General features: G+C 44.3%; 1 protein-coding gene across 1 annotated transcript; it reads left to right on the top strand.

Moving 5' to 3' along the window:
- Positions 1-4,023: 4,023 nt before the first annotated feature.
- Positions 4,024-17,329, top strand: COX5A (cytochrome c oxidase subunit 5A). The gene is made up of 5 exons (XM_075897423.2): positions 4,024-4,225; positions 10,984-11,100; positions 12,589-12,710; positions 14,205-14,327; positions 17,173-17,329. Exons 1-4 carry the CDS (start codon positions 4,135-4,137, stop codon positions 14,316-14,318), a joined length of 444 nt encoding a protein of 147 aa, XP_075753538.1. The 5' UTR covers positions 4,024-4,134; the 3' UTR covers positions 14,319-14,327; positions 17,173-17,329.
- Positions 17,330-17,978: the final 649 nt, after the last annotated feature.

The raw sequence follows: 17,978 nt of genomic DNA, 5'->3' as shown, positions 1-17,978 counted from the left end.
TAGGGCCCAGCTCTTCAGGTGGTGTAAATTGGCACACAGTAGAAGCCGAGAATTTGAAGCACCTTGGGAATGGAGGTTGTCCATAACTCTGATATGTTCATAACTCTTGAACAAAACCTAATGGATGTTCTTTCAAAAGTTTGCTGCTAAACACTGACTTAATGAAGTTTTAAGACTTTACTATGCTGAACAAAAATGCTTCTTTTAATCATCTTCATTTAAAGGAAACAAGCACAGAACCAGTTTCCTTACTTTGTAACAAAATTTAAACTTTCTCTTTATTTTTTTAGTAGTGAACATTTAACTCAATGCTGTTCTGTATTAGCTTTGTTTTTGTGTGTCTCAGTTACTGTCTGATTACATACTTCCCGTTCCAAATGAGGTGTGTGGTTGACCCCTCATTTTGCAACTCTGTTGCTCATAACTCTGAGCTTCTGCTGTAGTTCTGTTGAATTTAGTGAAGCTACTCAGAGCCTTACACTCACCATACCCAAAGATCTGCTTTTTAAACAGCCCAACTCTATACTCGCAACAATGTTCTCTCGAATGCAACAACTGGAAGGGACCTTGAACATAAGGAATAACTATTCTGAATCAGATGAGTGGTCCTCCTACTTCAAAACCCTGCCTCCCATAGTGGCCAGTATCAATTGGATGGTTGGCACTCAGCCTTTGGCCTCATGCCTCAAACAACATATCTGGGATGTAGGCAGTCAGGTACTCCGCATGTGTCTTTTGCTGAACCCAAGTCTCTCCATCCCATGGAGGCGCAAAGATATTACTGTGTTAACATTATTGCAAGAAAGCCAGAGGTTCAGAACACTCTCTGCATCCTATGTGGTTAAAAACAAACCCCCAGAGCAGCAGGTGGTAGTGTTTTTCTGTGGGTGAGACTAACCCAGATAGCTACTCTGTGCGTAGTGTTCTCTGTTTCTACCCAAGAGATCCCTGTTTGTCTCTGTAGCTCAGCCTCAGCCTTGTCTGAGTGCGAGGTGCCTGCTGTCAGCAGGAATCTCACTCCTTCAGGCAGATAGGGTTAAATCTCATGTGGGAAGTCCCTACATTCCCAAATAGCATTAAGAGTGACCCAATGTCAAGAGAAATATCACCATGTTAGGTAGTGCGGTTGTACCCTCAGTAACACCTCCTTAAATACAAAGAACACTACTCTAATGATGCAAAACACTGTAGTTTACAACAGTGTGCAGGGGTGAATACCACAGAACCTTTTCATATTAAGGGATGTCATGTGTCTCTTCAACTTCACAGCTCTGCCATCTCTGATTGAATGGGCTGGCGGGAGCTGGAAATTCTGCAGATCTCTAGTTTCCAGGGGAACACCGTACTATACGTCATGCTTCATTGTTATCAAGCTAAAAGACACTGAAGGACTTCACATGAGTACAATCCAAAATGGTCAAGAATTGTCACTGAAACTTGGGGTCTTGATAGAGGAGGGAGTTATCTCTGCTGAGAAAAGTCATCAATTATCAATGCCCTCTCCTCTATAAAGAAAAGTCTCTTAAATGGGAAACTATTGTCCAGAGGGGAGGGTTTCAAAGAAAAAACCCTGTAAATGTACCAGTGTAATTAATGGAAGTGGCTTGAAAACCAAGCAATCAAAACAAACAAACCCTCCATCCACAAGAGTTTCAGGAGCCTGAAAAATCTTGGGAGATGCCGGTAACTGCAAAATCTTAGTACAGAATCAGAAGGTGTAGAGTTAGGCAAGATGCCAGGGTACAACTGCAACATTTAAGGAGTGAGATAACATGTCCCGGATGAAATTATGAGTCTTTTAAAAATAAATTTCTCAAATTCCTTTGTGATCTGGAGAAAATGTCTAAAATGTCTTAAAAATTCAATGAGAGCCGAAAGGATTCCTGCTGGTAATTATATTTTTAATACAAATAAGTGGCCCTCATCCCTGAACTGAGGCAGAGCTGCTGTTCTGAAACTACACGTTGGCTATGTCTACACTGCCGGGTTTGCCGGCAGTGAGTATGCAAATGAGGTGCCAATTAGCATAGTTTATATAATTTATGCACACTGTTGGGGCCTGCATAAATTATGCAAATAAGGTGCAGTGATATGCTAATCCGTGCCTCATTTGCATACTCACTGCCAGCAAAACCAGCAGTGTAGACAAAGCCACAAAGAACACATTTTTAAAGGATGATTTTTGGTGAAGGGGGATTTTTTAAAATATTAAAACATTTAAATACATTTTTTTCTTTCTTATTCTATGAATTTATGAACTGGGGATAAACATGAAGGCCCAGAGACTCAAAGAGAGTAGATTCCACTTTCCTTTTGAAAACCTGGGCTGAAAACTAATAGCGTTGGAAACTGAAATCCTCTATCTAAAGAAGAGCAGCAATACCACCTCTGACCTAGAAGGGCCATATTAGGGGTAGGGATGGCTCATTTTCAAACATTACTGAACTCTTGAGCTCTACAGAAACTCCTGCTGTCAGAGGTCACTTATTGTTCATAGCAATTTTGTTCTTGTGGTTTAGACACCTGCCTGCTAGAGGAAGTGAAGCTGTCAAGTGGTTTCTCTGAAAGACATAAACTAAATGGTAACAGCTTTCTGTCACAACACACAAGATGTCTTCAACATGGTGACCGAGAGGTGAAAAGCTGCATCCCATTGGCCATCCGGTCTTCTACTGGGCTATGTCTACACTGCCCTTTGTGGCAGAAGATATGTAAATTGTGCTCTCATTTGCAAATCTTCTGCTGATCCTTTTTGCGGAAGAGGTTTTGCCCTTCAAAAGCCTTGCAGATCTGGCCATTTGTGGGAAAGAAACCCTTTCACACAAGATCCCTTATTCCTCAAAAAATGAGGTTTACAGGATCTTGCGAAAAAGGGTTTATTTTTCCAACGAATTGCCACATCTACATGGGGCTTTTTAGCAGCAAAACCTCTTCTGCAAAAAGAATCGGCAGAAGATATGCAAATGAGCGTGCGATTTGCATATCTTCTGCCACAAAAAAAGGCAGTGTAGACGTAGGTGTGTGCGCTCCTTTGCTCTATTTGAGGTAACATTTCTATTTGCAAGTATCAGAGGGGTAGCCGGTGTTAGTCTGAATCTGCAAAAGCGACGAGGAGTCCTGTGGCACCTTATAGACTAACTGAAGTGTAGGAGCATAAGCTTTCGTGGGCAAAGACCCACTTTGTCAGATGCATTTCTATTTGCATGTTAACTCTATTTTCACCCAATCTATTGTTGAAGAAGCCATTTCCAAATGAATACTAGTCACACCAACACGGGGGAAAGCGATCCTCTTTATTATCCCGGCAAGCATGCAGCACAGCATCTCTAGAAGGGAATCACACAGCGGAACAGGGCAAGCCTGCGCAGTCTAAGTAGCGTATTGAGAAGCCGCGCACCAGAGTGGGGACATGAGCAGGCTGCGCACCGAACCGCTCCACTTACGCTCATCGCTCCTGCTGTCTGCGGGGCCCCACCCTGCAGCGCCCGGGCCGCCCCCGCGCGCACCCGGCTGGAGACTTGCCCCCCCCCACCCCCCGCGTCCCAGCGCAGCGGACCCGGGAACAGGCCGGGCGGGAGGAGTCCGGGGGGGGGGGGTAGCCGGTGCCCCCCCCACCCCAGGCCTTGTCCGCAGCAGGAGGCGGCGCCCGGCCGGGCAGCGCTGCTGTCCCCGGGGCAGCTGGCAGCGCCAGCCGGCTCCACCCGCCAGGAACGAGCCTAGCGGTTAGTCGCCGCCAGCTGCCCGGGAGGGCGCCCCCCGCGGGAGGAGCCCAGTTCCCCCGCTCTTGGCCTGCGGGAGCGGTTTTAAGTCCCCCCCGTTGCGATCCCCGCTCCGCGAGGCAGGAAAGGGGGTGCTGAGGGGGGAGGGGCAGTCTGGCTTACTCACCTCTCCCCCCCACCCATCAGCAGCGATCGCTCCTCGCCCGCCTCACTTCAAAATGGCCGCCGCGCTCCCCCTGCGCTAGGCCCCGCCCCCTTGCGGGTGCCGCTGTCACGTGGCGGGGGGGCGGTTTGTCCGCCCGGCGACGCCGTAGCCGCTGCCCCGCCCCTTGCCCTCGGTCCAGGCGCGTGGTGGCTGCTGAGCGCGGCCGGCGAGAGGAAGCCTCGCGCCCCGGTTGTTCCGTCCCGCGCCGCTATGTTGGCCGCTGCCCTGCTTCACCGCTGCGCCGCCGCCGCCGGCCTCCGCGGCCTGGCCCGGCGGGCCCGACAGCTGCCGGCCGCCGCAGGTGAGTGAGTGACGAGCGGCGCCCCCGCCGACGCCGGTCCCGCGCCGCCGCAGCGCGGCCGCGCAGCTCCCCCGCGCCGCGGCCCTGCGCCCGCTCCCGCCGCCCCGGGGCGTCTAGCGGCGGGGCCCCGGGGCTGGGCCGGCCCGGCAGCGCCGTGTCCTTGCGGTGACCTGCGCTGTCACTCGACGGCTGGCTGCACCTGCGGCCTAGCGCGCGCCGTTTCCCCCCGTCCCTTCAGGCGCCCCGGCCTCCCCGCCCGCCCCGCCACCCGGCGCGGCCGAAGCCTTCGCGCCGCTCTGCGGGGGGCCGGGCTGGGACCCCGCCCTGCCCCCGTCAAAACTATCGCCTCAGGGTGCGCCCCCCGGGTGCGCCGGGGTCCCCCGCCTGCCGGAGCGGAGCCGCGCCCGCCGCGGGGCGAGCTGCATCCGTGGTCGCCGCGGGAAGGTGACATTGAGCTGGCTGAAGGGGAGAGGGAGGTGAAGCTTGCGCGGCACCTGTGTTGGCTTCCCTGTAAGGCGGAGGGGGCATCGTCGGCTCTGAGCCCGGCCACGCGGAGCCCGCCTTGCCCTAGGCGAGGTTAGCAAGGGGGTCCCGCTGAGCTCGGGGCAGCCCAGCTGGCCTGTGTCACAGTGCAGCTACCTCTCTATATTGCCCGACTCGTTTCCTCTTTCATGCTTGCGTCAACTCCATTCGCTTCTGCAGTGACTCTGATTTGAAGATAGTTGGCACCACTTGCAACCACGATATGGGTCTTTCTATAACAAAGCTAACCTGCCTGTGGCATGCAAATCTTGAAATTGTGTAAACCAGCCTAGCATGCTCTCCTTGTTCTTCCAATATTATGAAAAAAATGTATAATGGCTAATCTCACGTTTTCCCTCCAGTTGTAAAACAAATCTTGAGTACAAGAACAAGTGTTAACATTTACTAATCTTCAAATAAGTAGCACGGTAACATAAATGTCTGTACAGTAGTGGTTCTTAACCATGGTCAACATACTGGTGGGGTACATCCACTCATCTAGATATTTGTCTATTTTTACAACAGGCTACATAAAATGTACAAGTGAAGTCAGTTCAAACTAAAATTTCATATGACTTGTTATACTATGGGGGGAGAGGTGTGGTGCGCCAGCAGTGAGGCAAGGACTGGAGGGGGGCTGCTTTCAGGGGGGCCAGAAATGACCTCCCCTTGTCTGGCAAAATCCATCTTCTGGGATGGTCAGGTCCCGAGGGTGCCAGACCAGGGAGATCCACCTATGCTCTATTTTTTCAGTGTCTAGTACATAAGTATAATGTTTGTATTTCAAATGATATATACTTCTGTGGTAAAATGAAAAAGTAAGCAATTTGTTAGTAATAGTGTGCTCTGACACTTTTTTTATCTGATTTTATAAGTTTTTGATTGACGTGAAACTTGGGGGGGATACAGGACAAATCAGACTCCTCCATGGGGTAGTCTGGAAAGGGTGAGAGCCATTGCTGAATAGGGGTACTGTGAAATCAACATACATTTCTCTTGTTTGAAATTATTCCAAATTCTCCAGAGCTGTCTGCAAAAATATACTACTTGCAAACTCAAATCTGCATTGGCAGGAAACTTGAATCAGGAGTCATTCTGGGGTGTATCTTTCGTTTTTGAAAATGAAAGTGGACTGAGGAAATTGGTATTACTGCATCCTTGTTTATATTCTGCAGTGTTGAAGTGGTTTCCTTATACAGCCAAGCTACCATTAAATCATACATACTATTTTCAAACGTATATAAAATGTGTTGTATCTCCCTCCCTTTTCTTCCTGCTAATCATTCTGTATATTGATGTGTACTCCCTTGAATTGCTCATCAAGGTTAAACTTAAAAAGGTTAATCTTTCTCTTGTGGCTTTCAAGTTCCCATCTTTAAATCTCTGACCTAGCCCTGATCGACACTAGAAAATTAAGCTGAGCAACACAGTTATGCCAAGGGTGTAAAAAAAAAAATCCACACTCCACCTGCAATGTAAAAGGCAGGCTCTGCAATGTAAAAGGTTGTAGGAGCCGGGCTGCCTACCCCCTGGCTACTACTAAGTTTTAAATTGCAGAGTTGCAGCCAACTTAGGCAGCTCAGTTCAGTCCCAACTTGCGCTGGGTGCAGAACCAATCGACTAATTGAGTAGTCAGAATTTTTATTGACCGTTCGATTAAATATTTGCTTCTTTACATCCCTAGTTGGGACAGATAGTGTCTAAGCAAGCACTGCTGAAATGCAGCTGTGCCACATCCAGACAAGCCCTTGGTATCCTGTATCATACACCCCTTCTGTCTTCCTCTTTTAGATTCCATCAGTGATAATTTTCTTACCCCTTTGATCTTCTTTCACAGAAGTCTGTGTGCTGCCCTTTTTGCTACCTTGTGTGCTTGGAATGACCTTTCATGTTTCTAAGCCTCCATCCTTACCTCATACAGATCTGTCAAGATACTTTTGCAGAATCACCTTCCCAAAAATGTTTTAGGCTAAACTAAGTAGCTGTATAAGAATATCTAAACTTGTATTTCCCTTTTCCTAACCCATGAACCAATCCCTGCAACAAACCCTGTTGCCAACTCTGTTCACATATCAACCCAAGTGACACCATCATGGGACCTAATTACATGAGCCATGCCATCAGACTGTCTCTACACAAAAGACTAAATGGACACCGATCAGAACAGTAATACTCAAAAGCCATTGGGAGAGCACTTCAACCTCACTGGACATTCAGTTACAGATTTGAAAGTAGGGATGTCGACTGTGTGATTAACCGATAAGCCTAGTTTTATTTATATCAAGAGGCAGCAAGGGGAGAGGGGGAAGCAGGAGCTAGTGCTGGGGGTGAGCTGGCTTAAAAGAGGTATCAGGCAGCAGCATGGATGGGGGGTAGGGGAGGCAGCCACGAAGCAGCCTCTGTCCACGGCAGACACAAGCTCCCCACGGGCAGAAGCTACTACGCTCCCAGGGAGCCCCCTACTACCCCTTGCTTGTGCCTCTGTATCGGAGGCAGCAGTGTGGGGTGGCAGGCAGCTGGTCTATATGGGGAGCTAGTTTTTAAACTAGCGCCCCTCGTGGACTGGCTCCTGTCTAGCATCCTGCACTGCTGCCTCTGATACAGAGGCAGCTGCGCAGGGTGGCAGAGTGCTCTCCAGGAGCGGGGCCGGGAGTGGACTGGCTGCTGCTCCAATCCCTGGGGACTATAGAATAGTTGAGAAAACAATAATTCATGTGGTTACTCGACTATTCAATTACCCAGTATCTAACATCCCTGCTTGAAAGTTGCCATACTTGAGCAAAATAACTTAAAAACAGACTGCAGCGTGAAACTGCAGAGCTGGAATTCATATGCAAACTTGACACTATCAGATTGGGTCTGAATAGAGACTGGATAGCTAGCTAGCTCACTACAAAAAGTAATTTTTTCCCTTTTTGGTAGTCTCACCTTCTCATCCAGTGTTGGTAGTGGGCCACATTCCCACTGAATTGGCCTCATTAACGCTGGTTTTCCACCTAGCAATGTAAAACTCCTGTTTTTGCCTGTGTATATATCTCTGCCAAACTGAAGTTGCCATTTCATCCATCTGACAAAGTGGGCTCCAGTAACTGCAACTCAAAACACAGGCAGTAAGAATTTGAAAGTGAAACTGATTTAATTGATTTCTATATAGGTTCTAATATCACTTTCGGCACCATGATATTCAAGCAACGTCCAGTAATACAATAAACAGCCACATTGCTTAATGCATTGATACCTTTTCCGTTGGATAAAGTGTGTGCAGTAGACTGTCATATTTTAGAATATTTTACAGTATACATTATATATATCAGAAAACAAAGTCCAAGAAATGTACCCACTCCTTATAGTGGAAGGCGGTGAAAATTATGATGGTCCTTCGTTCCTCTGGGAGCTCATTCCACAGTCTTGGGTTGATCCCTGAGAAAACTCTCCTATACTCCAGCCTGAGTTTGGGAGTGAAAAGCAAATTTTTTTTTAAATTTCCACTTTTAATCTTAAATTCAAGTACACTCACACATAAGGAACATTGTTTGAAATATGGTTACGTTGGCAATCTTTTAAGTATCCATAATTATACAGATGTGCTATGTTTGAAGCACAGAAATCAAGACTAGGCCAATTAAGGGTCTGATCTAGATGAACCAGTGGCCTGGTTATTGTGAAGTAGTTCAGAATGAGTTTCAATTGGCTTGCACTGAATTGTAGCTAATTGGATGTCTGAAGGTGTTCAATGGCCATCCTGTCAGGAAGGCAATGTAATACTGTGGAGAGCTGTATCTTTAAGAACTCTATTTTTTTTCCTAAATCAGTCATTCATAATTCCTATTTTGAGTGGTATGATAATCTATTACGGTTTTGGAGCATTGGAGAGAAGGTTTTGTTCAAATGGTGTACTGAATCAATATCTGGCAAGAATCTATGGCACTCAGGTCATTCTGTTGAGCTCTGTAGTCTGACTCAGCATATATGTGTAGAAGCTTCAAGGGGGTAGCTGAGTTAGTCTGTACAGCGTAAACTTAAACAACAAATTATCTAGTAGCATTGTATAGACTAACAAAACATGTAGATGGTATTGTGAGCTTTCGTGGGCACATGTTTTATTAGTCTATACAGTGCTACCAGAGTACTTGTGGGGTGGGGGTGTGTGTGTATTTATATTTGTGTGTATATAAATAAATAAATAAAGTTCCTGTAGGGGAACACTCCTTTGTATTTCAGAAACTTTTTAAATTAGGATCCATTGTCTTAAGTCAGTCTGTTTTTAGGAAAACTATATTTGCTTCATGGTTAATGGTAAATTAAATTTCCTAGTGTTACTTTAAGCTAAAAAAGCTAGTCAGCGTGCGCAAACAAATTATAGCATGGTGATCCATAACACACATTAAACACTTGTATAGTGTAAATGCAAATAGCACTTTACTAAATGTAGACTAAGATATGCAAAACCCCCTCCCCCGATTTCACAGTAATTTTGTCAATATGGGAAAAAATGTGTTGCATCTAAGTTAGACAGGAACAAGTCTTAACTTTCTTTCTCTGCCAACCTAGCCATCCCTAAAAACGAGCAATTGGCGTGTCACAGTGTAAAGTTGATGGGGCTTTATTATTTATCTATGTAGTCATTTTTTGTATCTACTGTGGGTGTGCAGAACTAATTTTTGAGATTACAGACCAATCTAGTGCAGCAACTAGTCCCATAGCTAGCTACTATGGCTACTTCATCTGTTGCTTACTATTGAGAGAGCTTTGTGTGATAGTGCCATTAAGAGAGGAAACTAAATTACAACCATGTTAATGGAATTCATCTCCAAATCCAGTCCACTTTTTATTTTATTACATTTACAAGGTTTTTAGAAACTGTCATATTCAGGTTCCAGTGTAAACTTAGTACTTGATGAAAATCTCTGGAACTGAAGTTATGTGCTGACTCCATTACCACTACTATAGCTATCCAGTGTTGCCTCCACCCCAGGCTTTACTATGGATAAAAGTAGTTATGCCTCCAGGATGTGCCCCTGGAGATGGCAAAGCTGTTTTGGGGGGGACTGGATAGTTGTACACAAAGGCACTGTACAAATGCCACCAAGTCATTTTACACAGGCTACTGAACAATCATGAACTGAAAGCAAGTTTTCATCCCCTCTTGAACCTGGTGACCCAGAATTGTGTATTCTACTACTTCTCCCACTGAGTCATCAACTGTCCTTCCCTCCCATTGTTCGTTACTGTTAGAAATGAGAAAAAAAATTCCTTGGATTACAAACCCTATTATTAAGCAATTGTAGGGCTTATGTGGGGAAATCATTCCAGCATAAAGCAGGGTGTAAACATAAAGCACAGTAGCTATTCTGCAATAGCTTCCTGGCAGATGCTTTTATTTTGAAATGTCTACATAGGGTGCTATTGTGAAATAGCTATTCTGATTAATTTCCACAGGCCCTTGGGTGTCAAGAAGGGTTGAATTTACTTTTTCCTCCCTAATCATTTCATTTGGAGCATAAATTAACAGTGTTTTATAAACGTTGTTGTGAAGACAGAGATGATGTTCACAGTGTTGTCAACTATGTGCTGTAAATAGAGCTTCCTTAACTTTGAATCTTGTTTTTGGCTGGCTTGCTCTAGCTTGCTCTAGAGCAAAAAGTACTGCAGTGACATATCTTTTTCTAATTGGGTACCTGGAAGACTTCAAGAATTGTTCAACAGAGTCTAACCATTTCAAGGTGATCACTCTTATTGAGCATCAACTACTTGTGATTCTTTTGGTACTGTAACTGTTTTAGAATCCAGTTTGTAAACATTTTGTAGATTTACTCTTTCAAAGGGAGAGCAAGCACTTTCAGGCCTTTATTGAGACTATCTTGGCACAGAGCACATCATGTAGACTTTAAATGTACAGATCTGAGTCACTTGTTCAGTACTTGCTGCAGCGTGACCAAGGGTATAGCTACACAGCAAAGAGAAACCCATGGCTGGCCTGTGCCAGCTGGCTCGAGATGTGGGACTGTGCCATTTGTGTATAGACCCCCACTGTCTTAAATCCCAAGCCTGGAAGTCTACACTGCAATGACACAGCCCTGCAAGCATGTGTCAGCTAGTGTGGACCAGCTGTGGGTGTCTAGTTGTTGTGTAGTCCTGCTAGAGCTGACTTCATAGCTGAAGTCTCTTGGCCTACATTTTTTAACTAAATTTCCTTTATTTTCATTTCAATCCTTTCCTATTCCTTCCTCACACAGCTGTAGTGCATGCTCGTTGCTACTCTCATGGGACGCAAGAGTCAGATGAAGAATTTGATGCTCGCTGGGTGACATACTTCAACAAGCCGGATATTGATGCCTGGGAGCTAAGGAAAGGTATGGTAAAAGGGAAGGAAACTGAAGTAGTTATGGCTACGATACTATGAGGAAACCTAAACTGCTTTGAAATATTCTGGCCATTTGACATTACATCTAGGTCAGAAAGTAAAAGCTTATGCAATCGTAGGGCAGAAATGCTCCTAAAAATGCACTTTTATAATACTGAACCACAGTGTCTGTGTGTTTAAAACTGCTACACTTATTTGACATCTGTGAAGGAGTTAAAAACCCAGGAACCTCCAGTGCAGTAGACTTTGCTTACTCAGTGCTAACAAAGACCATATGGTGATGGGGTGTTGACATTTCTAGGAAATACACTTGAGATTTAGGGAATGGGGTTTTCTTGTATAGTCCAAGTGCAGTCTGTGTGACTTACTGCTTCATTCTGACTGGTTTGTACAGCATTTAAAGGTGGTCAGTGATGTAGTAGACCTGGAGTTCACACTTTATAGTGTGTACAAACTGACTGACAAAGATGCTAGTACACAAAGACCTTACTTGTGTCTTCATGGCAGACCCATGAACTGTGGAAGAAGGGTTATTGTGCAGTCCAGCAGCAATACCTGCTTAGACTTTGACACATTAACTTCAGTTTTGTACTTGAATTTTGAAGAATCCAGCTACATTTTAAATTCTTTTCGACAGCTGATAATTGTCACTTCCTTGAGTAAAAACTGATTCCTTGGAAAAAGTAACTTGAGTTCAGCTGTTGCTTAATGAGTGTGAAAAATGACACAAATGGAATAACTTTTGGAGGTTGACTGTATAGCTTAATGGCTATCACTGGAAACCTGTATAATAGCTCTTGTAGGTGGCTTTAAGCCACTGATCTGAGTCCTGAAGCTTTTTTTATAATGTCAACTTTTATGGAACCTAAAACTAAAACTTGTGCCCCTAAACGTGCAGAGTGTTGACTTGCAAGAGTAAAAGGCAAAGAATCACTCTTTTGCTTAAAAGTTAAAAAGGTAGAACAGAGACATGGGTCAAATTTTTCTTTTGATGCATTTGTAGAAGTGTAACTGAGGGTGTTTGGTTTAAATGAAATGGTTCTGTAAATGAAAGCTGAATGACATGTCAAGGTATGTAACCTGACTCTTTTTAGGAGGATAGCTGGAACTGGTTCTCAGTGGCTTAATGAAACCCACCTTTTCAGTTAAGCTTTCATAGATAATAAAGTCACATGACCAGCATTAGACAGCAATGGCAAGAGACGAGTAAAGAGCAAAAAACAGATGTGGGGAGTAGTTCTGGAATGTGTGGGGGAGAAGACTGAAATTGAGTCTTATGGTGCTTGCTTGTCATGGTGATAGATATGTTAAAAATATCAAGGAGGTGGGTTGGAAGTGGATGAGTGGAGAACCCAGACTGAACTTTGAAAGACTCTCTCCCCCAACAGGTTCCATATCTAACCCTCTCCTTTTTTTACCTGTGAAATAATTGGGATGTTCTCATGTTGTTGTCATTCGTGTCCTCTCATTCTGACAGGTATGAACACGCTGGTTGGCTATGATCTGGTGCCAGAACCAAAAATCATTGATGCTGCTTTGAGAGCATGCAGGAGGTTAAATGACTTTGCTACTGCAGTCCGCATCTTAGAAGTTGTAAAGGTCAGTGTAGTGGTCTCCTTGGGTATGCTGAAAATGCTGCTGCTTGTGCCTTCAAACTGCTGAAAAGGCTGTAAAGTGGAGATGAGTTTCCTAGCTCTTGTTGCATTTTCACCCACCTAAGCAGGGGAAACCCCAGTTTCCTGATAGTCCAACACTAATTCCAGTACTAAGATTGCATGATCAAAATTAGTTTCTCAAATTGTTGCCATTTAACTACCAACAGAAAATCCCTCCTGTGCAGGATCACAGGTGTAAATGCATTGGATACTGTTGCCCTCCTTCCTTCCCCTCTGTTGACCACTCTCTTTAGAGTAGAGGGCAATCAAGAAGTGAGCCTCTGCAACCCACACTATGTAATCTGAGAAAAGGATCATGTTCCCTCTTATTCACGAGGCAAACTTATGGGAGAATCATGTGCTAACGGGGCCTGACTTTCAGAAGTGTCTGTACTGGACGAATCTTGTAAGGGAGATCTCAGACTTCGCCTATTCCCAAATCATCTGAAACCTACTTACAATGAATTAATATGAATAGCATAGCTGTAAAAATCAAACAGCTCATTACAACTGTGGTATTTTATCAGGGAGTTTAACAAAGGTGACTGTGCTAAACTTGCATCTCTTTTCTCCATACCCTGCCATTTTTGGTCTCCTTTCTATATGCCAGAATGACTGGCCACTGAGATGGTTCTTGAAAATATTTGCTTTGGAGAAATGTAAGGTATGAGAGTGGTTTATAAATCTCTCCCCAAAACTTCTTCCCTAAAACCCTGTTTGAAAGGCTTTTTGGGGGCTGACTTCTCCTTAATCCCTTTTTAAAAACACTAAAAGTTTTGTTTTATAAATGGACTCTCTTAGGACTTATTTAGATTTCAAAATAATCAACAAGCAGTCCTCAAACTGGTCTGCAGAGCATCTATAGACGTAGCACTGTTTTGCCTTGTTTTCTGCTTGTATGTTTCTTTACAGATAGCTTGGGGAGGGAAGACAAGGGGGATTTTCTGAAGCATGCAGCTTTGGCAAAACTCTGCTACCATTGAAATGGTTCTGTGCTGCTCAAAATCCCACCCCACCCATTCATTTTCCTTGTAAGCAACTGCTGTGGATTGTTAATGGGAAGCAGGTGGCCTGTGTAATAGTCCACATAACTGTGTAGTGGGGTTGGAAGGAGTGAACACTTGAAAAACCCTGCAGTAAATGAATGAATGTAGCTACTATTCTGAGATTACCTCTTTGTGCTTCGTACCAGCCAGATAAATACAGGCTGTGGTTTGCAGACTTTAGTGTAGATGTTCTATGGAAGGCACAGCTGACTTACTGTTTTAAGCAATGCTAGAATGTTACCCTTCCATCTTATTGAGGGCAGATTTTTATCACTAGTAATAAGTGGATCAAAGTGTAGATTATATTATGAGTACACTGTTCTTAGTTGCAGGCAGATGTTTTTCAGGACCACCTCTTTGCTATTGAATTAATTTTCTTCTCTCCTGATTAGGACAAGGCAGGCCCTCACAAGGAAATCTACCCTTATGTTATCCAGGAACTTAGACCAACTTTAAATGAATTGGGAATCTCCACTCCAGAGGAACTGGGCTTGGACAAAGCATAAATATAATTGGTAAGGTGGATCATATCTTCCTAGAACCTGAAATGGACTATGCACTCTAAGCACCTTCTGAGTGTGTATAGTTGTCTTCCTTGGCTATAAGGAATTCCTAAAGAGAAGAGTGGTGGAATGCATGCTTAATGGGTAAGACTCTTGGGATTTACCCTCCCTGGCAATAGAAGACAATTGAATGTGTACTGGAAGGCTATGCTCTGTGAAGACTTCAAGTTCTCTTTTAGTTATATATACAGAATGAGGGTGTCTAGAATCCAATTCCTACTTGTGTTCTCTGAAAAGAAATCAAAAGGGCTATGGGTGAGACTGGTGTAGTAGTAAATGGAAAGAGGCTTTTAGAATAGGTGCCATTGTAACATTCGGTTGTTGAAATATTTGCACCGGAGTTTTTTAATGCATTCTAAAAATGAAAGGTGGTTGAGAAAGGCCTTTCTAAATTCAAGAATCTTAGATTACATTCCTAATTGGAAAACTTAAGGTGGCACCTCTAATAAAAATGCATTTGTTTCATATGGCAAGAAGATACTTGGAGAAAAACTTTTATTTTTCATATGTTGACAGTTTGATCGCTACTAAAATCTGAGGCTGTTCATTTGAACTGAACTTTTTTATTCCTTTTAAAAAAATACAGTGAAATAACCTTTTAAATAGGCTTTCACAATGTATTTCTGCTGACTGGGGGCCTATATTCAGTGCTTTAGATGTTTGACATAATTGCTAGCCTTTAAAATAGGGATATTGGTGGCTTGCTGGCTAAATGATTGCTTATCAGTTAACGGTCCTGATTAACTACACACATACTCACACTCTCCCTGCATGCTCTGCATTTAAAATTGGGACTGGCAGGCTGGTTCTGTCCCGTCCCAGCTCAGGGCAGCAGACAGGAACTCCTCTGCGTGGGGAGCTGATTTTTAAACTGGCTCCCGCTTGCCACTCCATGTTGCTGCCTGTGACAGAGGCAGCAGCGTAGGCTGGTAGGGGGCTCCCTGGGAGTGGGACCAGAAGTGCACTGGTGCCAGTCCCAACCCCGGGGACATTGAATAACCATATATCTGCTAAGAATGATTGCAGTTATATGATTTACTAAAATTTAAAATATCTAACATCTCCACTTTAAAGAATACTCCCTTCCTTTCAGTGTTGCACTCCCTTCCTTTCAGTGTTGCAACTTTGATTCTATTGCTTTGGAAATAAGCAGTTACCATATTTGCTTGAAAGAATATAAAACTTTTGCTTCCCAGCAACCTTTGCAAGAATCATCCCATATGAAAGTAGGCTAATTTTCATTTTTAACATCTTTTGAACCCTTTTAAACAGAAGACAGAACAGGACACTCGTGCCTCCTGATGCTGGGAAGTAATTGTCTCCTTGCTGGCAACAATCAGCAATATTGAAGCTGCTAGTGAAGGAAAGGATAAATCTTCTGCACTTCCACAAAGTGTGATCTGACTCCACCCAATGCTGAAACTAGCATTGTCCCCTTCAGCTGTTTAAAAAGCACAGCAATGATGCAGGGGACACTTTGCTTACAACATAGTTGACTAGTCTATTTTATATTGTAACTACTGCTTAAGTGTTCTGTGGGCAAAACTCCTGTTGGCTTCAGTAATTTCCCGTGCAGTGCTTGCAGGATCAGGTTCTAACCCAGGGGTGGGCAAAAGGGCCTCTGCGGGCTGGATGTGGCCCACCAAGCAGATGGATCCAGCCTGTGGAGGCCCTGCTGCCCCTGCCCCCAGGCCAATCAGGGCCTGGGAGCTGGAGAGCTGCGTGAAGCTTCCTTCTCCCTGCCCTGGCCCTGCGAGGAGCCCACAAAATGCTATGTGTTCCTCACAGGGCGGGAGGAGGCTTCTCCTCCTCTTCCCCCCCCCCCCCCCCGGCCCTGATTGGACTGTGGGTGGGGGAGCATGCCAAACCTCTTCCAGGGCATGGGTGCCCAGTGGGAAGGGGGGGCAAAGGGGCTCCTCTACCCCCAGACCAATCATGGTCTGGGATAGGCTCTGTCCCTTCTGGGGGTGCCCTGGAGCTACTTCAAAAAATTTTGAAGTGGCCACTGGGCAAAAATTATTGCCCACTCCTATGCTAATTGCTAAGGCTTGAATTCTGGGAGGAGGGAGAGGAAGGAGCTGTTTTCAGTGCTTTAAAGGTGATGGATCTGGTTTAAGATTAAAAACTGAAAACTGGTATCTTCTGAAATCCCAATATAACTTGAATCAGGATCTTAAATCCTGTTTTTTAGAGTAATAAATTCCCCATTGTCTAACATTAGCTAATGCTTATGTTGCTGCATCACTGGCTGACATCTTGATAATAAAAGGCCATCAGCTGGCAAGTGGCTATCCATCATAACAAATAAGCTCCAGCCACTGAATGTAAATGTGGATTAAAATGTAGTCCAGAATGAAGCATAGCAACATTTAGTGATGATGCAACTGATGCACATCAGTTTGTTAGAAACAGTCTTCTCTCTTGGGAAATGAGAGGTTATAGAAAAGACTGAATTTAAGGTTACAGATGTATATAACCTTAAAGCATTTCAAACTTTGAATTTTAATCTATTTGTAACAACTTCAACAAATTGGCCTGTTTAAACGAGTAAAAACGGAGGTCACTAACTCCATTCTGCCCAGGAAGCAGGAAGTAATGCTGGGTTATTGGTGCTGGTACTGCTTTTCTGGGCCTGAAGAATTAGTGTGTGTTGAACCAGGCAGTGTGTTGGTTGAATGATGGGGGGGGGAGAACACCATATGGTCTGGAACTACCTGAGACCACCTGAAATGGTGTGGAAGTATCGGTCTGCTTAACATAATCCTTTTAAACTAATCCCTTATCTCTTTTCTTCCAGATGGGCTGCACATGCATTTTCTTAATGCTCTGATTGTACAGTCACCTGGAGACACAGATGTTAAACTATTACATTTGAACTACTGTCTTTCTTTATTGAGTCCCAATGTATGTAATGTAAAGTTGGACCTAATAAAGGAGATACAGGTTTGAACTGAGCTTGGTCCTTGTTGCCTCTGATATTGGAGGAGAAAACCAGAAAATGAAATTTCTTAAGAGCAAAGTGAGTAGTTAAAATATGCTTTGGATAAAGCCAACTTGCTATTAACTGTGTAGCCCATTCTGAATTTATCCAGCAACAGGGATGGTTTCCAAGGCTAGCTGCAGAATTTTTAGATGGGATGTTCAGTGGCTAGCTGCAGAATTTTTAGATGGGATGTTCAGTGGCTAGCTGCAGAATTCTTAGATGGGATGTTCACTGAAGTTGACTAGAATTCAAAGGCTAAATGTGTTGTGCCAGTTGGCCCTTTTGCATTACCCAGCAATGTAGATAATGGAATGAGGTATGGTAGGCTTGTGCTTAGTTTCACTGTGCCCCAGAATGGGATATAATTTATGCCCTTAGTTGTGTGCTTGCTTGACCACTTAGGGGACCCCTACACGGCAGGGCTAAAGTCGAATTAAGTGACGCAACTTCAGCTACATCAGTTGTGAAGCTTAATTCGGCTTTTGTTGCTGTATTCACAGCAGGAAGTCAAAGGAAGAACACTCTTCCCTCGACTTCCCGTACTCCTCGTAAAATGAGTTACCATGAATTGGAGTTAGGAGTAATGTCAAGCTGGAGGACTCCTAAATAAAGACTTGTAG

This window comes from Pelodiscus sinensis, chromosome 14, assembly GCF_052426305.1.
Source record: "Pelodiscus sinensis isolate ZL-2025 chromosome 14, ASM5242630v1, whole genome shotgun sequence".
Lineage (NCBI taxonomy): Eukaryota > Metazoa > Chordata > Testudines > Trionychidae > Pelodiscus > Pelodiscus sinensis.
The sequence above is the reverse complement of the archived record's forward strand: the minus strand, read 5'-3'. Positions and strand labels throughout refer to the sequence as shown.